We start from the raw sequence: 7,500 nt of genomic DNA on the forward strand, positions 1-7,500 counted from the left end.
AACAAGTTTATGTTCAACCAACTTTTGGTGTTGTGTAAGTTTAATATTATTATTTTATTAAATATTTATATTAAAAAATAGTTATTAATAATTTAATTTTTTTATTTATTTTATTTTTATATTTTAGACCGGTTGATTGTATTTGCCAACATTGCCAAACTCGTATGTCAACTAAAACAAGCTACAAATCAGGTTCAATGGTTTGGTTAGTTTGCGTTTTATTAATTATCTTTGGTTGTTGGTTAGGTTGTTGTTTAATTCCATTTGGTATTGACTCATTAAAAGATGTCCAACACAAATGTTCACATTGCAAGAAAGTTGTAAGTATTCTTTTTTTTTTTTTTTTCAATATTTTACTTTTTTTGATATAAAAGTTACTAATTTATTATATTTTTTATTTTATTTATTTAATAGTTATACCGTTTCGATAGAATGAGTGGTAAATAAATAGTTTAAGAAAGATGAAATAAAAGAGATTTGTAATTTTTAAAAAAAAAAAAAAAAAAAAGAAAACAACAAAAGTTTAAAGAACTCCAACTAGTTTTTAAATTTAAATAAAAAAAAAGTTAAATATTTATTTATTAATTTTTTAAACATTAGTTTTTATTAAAATCTTTTTTTTTTTATTTATTTATTTATTTATTTATTTATAAATTGTGTGTATATATTTTTTTAACCAAATAAATTGTTTTTTGGTTTTGGTAAAATATAAAAAATTATAAAACAATAAAAATGATATTACAAATATATTTGTTTATTAAAAAGAAAATTAATCCATTTTATTTTATTTTTTTATTATTATTTTTATAAATATATATATTTATATGTATAAATAATTTTTTTTTTTTTTTTTTTTTTTTTTATTTTAATAAAGATTTATCTTTTTTTAATTGAGATTTTAATTTTTTATATTTATCTTTTTGTTTTTCATATTTAACTTTTAGAGATTTTTCTTGATTTTTTTGTTTATAATTTGATAATACGCTTGCTAATTTATCCATAGTTTCTTTTGGTAATGATAATTTTTCAAATTCAGATTGTAAATCCAAACAAATTCTATCAACGCCATATTTTGATTTATCTTTTTTAAATGAACCACCAGTTGATTCATCGCTACTACTACTACAGCCGCTGCCGCCATTACTACTATTGTAACTATTGCCATAACCAAAACTACTATTTCTACTATGACAAAAGTTATTATTATTATTATTAATATTATTATTATTATGATTTTTAACAAATGGACTTGTACCAAGTAATAAATTTTCATAAGAACCACTATCACTATCTTTTGACATATGAATTGGTCTAAATTGTCTTTCAATTGTACCATTACCATTATTGATACTAGTTGAACCGCCGTTATTAATATTATTATTGTTATTATTAATATTGTTATTATGTTGTTGTTGTAAATGATTATTTAAGAATGAAGAAGATGGTGAAGGTACAGGTGATTGTCTTTTAATTTCTAATAATTCTTTTTGAAGTAAAGATTTTTCATTTTTTAATTGTTCAATAATTTTTTCTTTATCAGAATTCAATTGATCTGATGCGCATCCTAAATCTATTGAAAGTGATGAAAGTTCTGGTGATGTAAATTTATCACCACCACCTCCTCCATTTTCAATTGGTGATGATGATGAATAAGTTTCTGATGATGAACTATCATTTTCAAAATCTAATGAATTCATTAATTGAATTTTAGTTTTATTAATTGAATCATTAATTGTTGATGTTGTTGTTGTTGTTTTTGTTGTTGATATTTTTTCTAAATTATTATTATTATTTTCTAAAATTACAGTATTATTATTATTATTATTATTATTATTTACATTATTATTTAAATTTAATTCTAAATTAATTTTAATTTTATCATTTTCATTTTCATTTTCATTTTCATTTGATTTTTTATCTAAAATTTCATTATTATTATTATTATTATTATTATTATTATTATTATTATTATTTTCATCATTTGATTTAATTGGAGTTAATGATGGAAATAATTCAAAAACAGTTGATCTTGATTGTTTATTATGACCCATTGTTGTATTACCACCATTTGTTCTTCTGAGGGTATTGAATTCACGTAAAGTTTTCAAAGTACCAACAATTGAATTCTTACCACAAGTTGTACCAGCTATCCAAGGATGTTTTAAAGTTTGATCAATTGTAAATCTTTTTGATGGATCATTATTTAGTAAACCTTTAATTAATGATTTTGCGGAATCTGAAATGTTATCCCATTCTGGTGATGGAAATTCCAATACGTAACCAGTGGTTTCATCAAATGGTGGAAAACCACATAAAAGTATATAAGAGATAACACCAATACTCCAAAGGTCCACTGGTTTGCCATAGCCCGTACATGACGATATCTCTGGTGCCATATAGGTCAATGTGCCAACCAATGATCTTAATGGACTACCCGATCCACAACGTTGTGATAATCCAAAGTCACATAACTTTATAATTGCTTGATCACTATTATCAGAATATAATAAATTCTCTGGTTTTAAATCACAATGTACAATATCTTTTGAATGTAAATATTGAATCACTTTTGTAACTGTTCCAATCAACGTTGATGCATCTTGTTCTGTATAAAATTCTCTTTCAACAATTTTATCAAATAATTCACCACCTGTTACTCTATATAAATATTTATATATATATAAATATATTAATATAATAATTACTTTTAATTATTATTATTATAATTATAAATTATTTACAATTCCAAAACTAATAAAACTTCATTGTCAGTTTCATAAACTTCTTGTAATTTAATAATATTTTGATGATTAATTTCAGTCATCATTTCAATTTCTTTAATTATTGCAGATTCTTCAACAATTGATTTTTTCATAATTTTAATTGCTGATTTCTTTCCTGTACTTTTATTTGTACCAGAGTGAACTTGTGCAAATTTTCCATTTCCAATTTGTGATCCAATTTCATAACTTTTATGAATTGAGCTACTTATACTACCAGCTATTATATTCTTTCCCATTCTTTTTTTTAATTTATTATTATTATATATTTATTAAATTAATTAATTTCTTTTTTGAAAAAAAAAAAAAAAATTTTTTAAACAATTTTTTTTTTTTTTTCTTATTCCTTATTTCTTATTTATTGCTTTTTTTATTTTTTTTTCCTTTTTTTCGAAAATATATTAAAATTAAAAGATATTAATGTATTATTCGATTTTTCTTTTTTTGATTTTTTTTGATTTTTTATTTTCTTTTTTTTTTTTTTTTTTTTTTTTTTTTTTAATATTACAAAAAATATAATAAATAAATAATTATAAAATACAACAACAAATAAATAATATTTATTTAAAAGAAAACCACACTGTTTTTTTTTTTTTTTTTTTTTTTTTTTTTTTTTTTTTTTTTTTTTTTTTTTTTTTTTTTTTTAAATTTAAAATTTAAAATTAAAATTTAAATAATAAAAGTATTTATTAATTAAATAAAGATAAAAAATTAGGTTTTTTTTTTTTTTTTTTTTTTTTTTTTTGATTTAATTTTTTAAAAATAAAAATGGTGTAATAAAAATACAAAAAAAATATATATTTATATATACTTTTATAAAAATATGAATAGGATTTTATTTAAAAAAAAAAAAGATTTATTATATAAATATATGGGAGTGAGGAAAATAAAAATAACAATGTTTTATAAAACAATAATTTTACATATAAATTTGACTATTACTAATATTATTAAATAAATAATTGATTAAATAAAATTACATAAAAAATTAAATACTAATGATACAATCCACCCCAAAATTTTTTTAAAAAAAAAAAAAAAAAATAAAAAAAAAAATTTTTGATTACTATTTTTTTTTATTTTTTTTATACATATATAATTAAAGTAGAATATAAAAATAAAATATAAAAATTAATTTCGAGAAAAAAAAATATAGGGGTAGGACTATCCAAAATTATATTTTTTATTATTTTTATTATTTTTATTAAAAAAAAAAAAAAACAAAAATAAAAAAATGGGTATTTGCATTTATAAGAAAGTTTTGTTTTTTTTTTTTTTTTTTTATTATTTTTTGTTTTTTCCACATTTTTATGATATTGGTAACATTGTTGAGAGCGAGTGGGGGGTTGGAAAAAAAAAAAATATCCGACCAACCCCCGCCAATATCACATTATGATGACACTATGGGGTATAGTGTGTGTGTTTGTGTGTTTGAGACGAGAAACAAATAGAGAAAGGTGTTTTCATATGTATATCTTGTGTGTACTAAGAGTGGAGAAAAGTGTGTGTGTGTGTGTCTGTGTGTTTGTTTGTTTGTTTGCTTGTTTTTTTTTTTTTTTTTTTTAATTGTTTGTGTGTCTTTTGTCTACTCACAGTTTTATTATTATAATTTTTTTTTTTTTTTTTTTTTTCAATAAAAAAATTTTTATAATTTTTTATATCGCTATATCTTTTAATATGTATTACTTTATTATTATTGATATTTATTTAGACTGATGATAAAAATTGTAATAAAGAGTGAGAAAGAAATGTAGTGAGTGGTTGAAGTGTTTTATTTTGTTTTGTTTTTTTTTTTTTATTAATTTATTCTCGATAAAGTGATTATTCGTGTTTGGGATGATAAAAATAAAAAATAAAAATGAGAAAAAAAAATATTAAAAAAAAAAAAAAAAAAAAAAAAAAAAAAAAAAAAAAACAAAGCGTTTGCGTAAAGATTTTTTTTTTAGTGAAAAAAAAAATACCAAAAAAAAATAATAAAATAAAAAAATAAAAAAAAATAAAAAAAATAAAAAAAATGAAAAAAATATAAAATAATCTAATAATAGATTTTTTTTATTATCATTATTATTTTTTTTATTTTTTTTCTTTATTTATTAAATATTTTGTGGTGTTCAAAATTCAACCCACCAAACACATAAAATTGCATCTCGAAATTTTTTTTTTTTTTTTTTTTTTTTTTTTTTTTTTTATATGAATTAATATTAATAGATTTAAAAAATCTCGATTAGTGTGTGGTGTAATAAAAAAAAAAAATAAAAATTAAAAATAAAATAACAAAAATAAAATAAAATAATTAATATACAAAATGGAATTCCAATGGAAGACCAATAATAATAATAATTTAATTAAATCCATTAAAAACAACAATATTTCAGTTAATATTTGAACTCACCAATGTCCTAAAAATAGAAAATCGTATTTAATTTTATTTTCCAACATTGCAATTATTTACTTTTATATATTACGTATACAAATATAAAAGAAATAGTTAAAATTTTGTAAAAAACCAAAATTTTAAAAAAAAATTAAAAACAATATTATTTGGATTAACTTAGATGAAATGGTGTATCAAATATTTTGAAGAAAAAAAAAAAATGGTATATCAAATTTTATGGATACTGATAATTCAAATAATAATATTTTATTAATATAAAATTAAAAATTACTAAAAATTTTTTAATAAAAAATAATAAATAATAATTAAAAAAAAAAAAAAAAAAAAAAAAAAAAAAAGGAATTATTTTGTATCAATTAAATAAAAAATATAATAATAAGACCAATAATATTTTTTTTTTCATTTAATTTTAATGGGTAATAAAGTTTATACAATTATAAATTTTTTTTATTTATTTAATATTATTTTTAAAAGTTTGGTTCATAACAAAATTGACAGAGAGTAAGTTCATTAAAAATATCAAATAAACAACCAATTGGTTATTTTAATTATTTAGGGGAGATTACAAATGATTTTAAAATGAAAATAATGCCAAATGTGTAAATAAATTTTTTTTTTTTTTTCTTTCTTTCTCAATTTTAAAATAATAAATAAAATTTAAAATACCTTATTGGTTTTTATAGATGTGCATATGTGTATATATAAATTTTTATTTTTATTTTTATATGGGTTTTGAATATATTTTATTTTTTATTTTTTTATTTTTTTTAACTTTGTGAGTTATTTATAGAAAGTGAGGTATTTGAAAAAGCTGTTATTGTTTGGTTCATCCCCCAACCAGTTGGAGAGTCCGTTGCTTGATATTGATGCCATGAACCTGATCCGTTACTACTATTATTACTACTATTATTATTTTCATCACTGCTATTATTTAAATCGCTTATATTGATTCCACTACTACCGCTACTATTATTATTACTATTATTACTATTATTATTACTGTTATTATTATTGTTGTTACTATTGTTATTAAAATGTGGAGATTGTTGTGGTGGAGCATGAGGAGATTGTTGTAATGGAACATAATTAATTCCATGACTTGGTTCCATTCTTCTATAATCATACATTAAAGTATTATTTAATGGGCCAGGCCAACGAATTGAATGAGAAGTTGGTGAAGTTATTAAAGGTGATGGTGGATGAAGTGATAATGATGGTGATGGAACTAAACCCAATGGTGATTGATTACCACTATAGCTACTACTATTACTACTACCATTACCATTATTATTATTTCCATTATTTAAATTATAATGTGGTGATTGGGCAGGTGAATGAGATGGTGAACCTGATAATGGTGTAACTGGAAATTCAGGTCTTGATACATTTACAGGTGGTGGTCGTTTTTTATTATTATAATTTGGTGATCTCACAAAATCGCCATTTATACTAGAAATATTTGGAGATGAATTTCCACTATTACTATTTAAATTTTGTTGATATATTTGTTGTTGCTGTTGTTGTTGCTGTTGTTGTTGTTGTTGCTGTTGTTGTTGTTGTTGTTGTTGTTGTTGTTGTTGTTGTTGTTGTTGTTGTTGTTGTTGTTGTTGTTGTTGTTGTTGTTGTTGTTGTTGTTGATATTGCATTTGCATTTGTTGTTGCATTTGTTGTTGTGGCTGGAATTGTGATTGTAAAACTTGTGATTGAGGTGATGGCATTGGTAGAGTTGGTATTATTTGGTTTTGCATCATCATTTGTTGCTGTTGCATTTGTTGTTGTTGGACTTGTTGTTGTTGTTGTATTATTTGATTACTACTATTATTATTGTTGTTATTGTTATTATTAATATTATTACCATTATTGTTGTTATTGTTATTATTAATATTATTATTATTATTATTATTATTATTATTATTGTTATTATTGTTGTTACTATTATTATTACCATTATTATTATTGTTACTATTATTGTTATTATTAATATTATTATTATTATTACTATTATTATTACTACTATTATTATTGTTATTGTTATTATTATTAATAATATTATTGTTGTTGTTATTATTATTATTATTATTATTTTGATTACTATTTTGATTATTATTATTATTCAAAAGTTGTTGTTGTATAATTTGTTGATTAATTTGTTGGGGTTGACTTGATAAAAGATTTGGGCTATTTGGCCCATTATTATTTATATTATTATTATTTATACTATTATTCATATTATTATTATTAATATTTGAACTATTATTGTTATTATTGTTATTATTATTATTATTATTATTAGTATTGTTATTGTTATTATTATTATTATTATTA

General features: G+C 19.8%; 3 protein-coding genes across 3 annotated transcripts in view; 1 reads left to right on the forward strand and 2 right to left on the reverse strand.

Annotated features, from left to right (window-relative positions):
• Positions 1-447, forward strand: part of litaf (hypothetical protein) — a gene marked incomplete at both ends in the record, with an annotated part of 733 nt that extends 286 nt beyond the window's left edge. The window contains 3 exons of the mRNA XM_631293.1: positions 1-34; positions 128-320; positions 415-447. The exon at positions 1-34 is cut by the window's left edge and continues 286 nt beyond it. Of these exons, the coding sequence (XP_636385.1) occupies positions 1-34; positions 128-320; positions 415-447 (260 nt within the window). The remainder of the gene's footprint in view (positions 35-127; positions 321-414) is intronic.
• Positions 448-860: 413 nt separating this feature from the next.
• pXi (CAMK1 family protein kinase) lies at positions 861-3,019 on the reverse strand (the record flags this gene model as incomplete). The annotated part of the gene is made up of 2 exons (XM_001134516.1): positions 861-2,658; positions 2,742-3,019. The coding sequence occupies 2 exons, from the start codon at positions 3,017-3,019 to the stop codon at positions 861-863; spliced, it is 2,076 nt and encodes a 691-aa protein (XP_001134516.1).
• Positions 3,020-5,942: 2,923 nt separating this feature from the next.
• Positions 5,943-7,500, reverse strand: part of mybI (myb domain-containing protein) — a gene marked incomplete at both ends in the record, with an annotated part of 2,934 nt that continues 1,376 nt past the window's right edge. The window contains one exon of the mRNA XM_631295.1: positions 5,943-7,500. This exon is cut by the window's right edge and continues 1,376 nt beyond it. Coding sequence (XP_636387.1) covers positions 5,943-7,500 — 1,558 coding nt within the window.

Source organism: Dictyostelium discoideum, assembly GCF_000004695.1.
Source record: "Dictyostelium discoideum AX4 chromosome 5 chromosome, whole genome shotgun sequence".
Lineage (NCBI taxonomy): Eukaryota > Evosea > Eumycetozoa > Dictyosteliales > Dictyosteliaceae > Dictyostelium > Dictyostelium discoideum.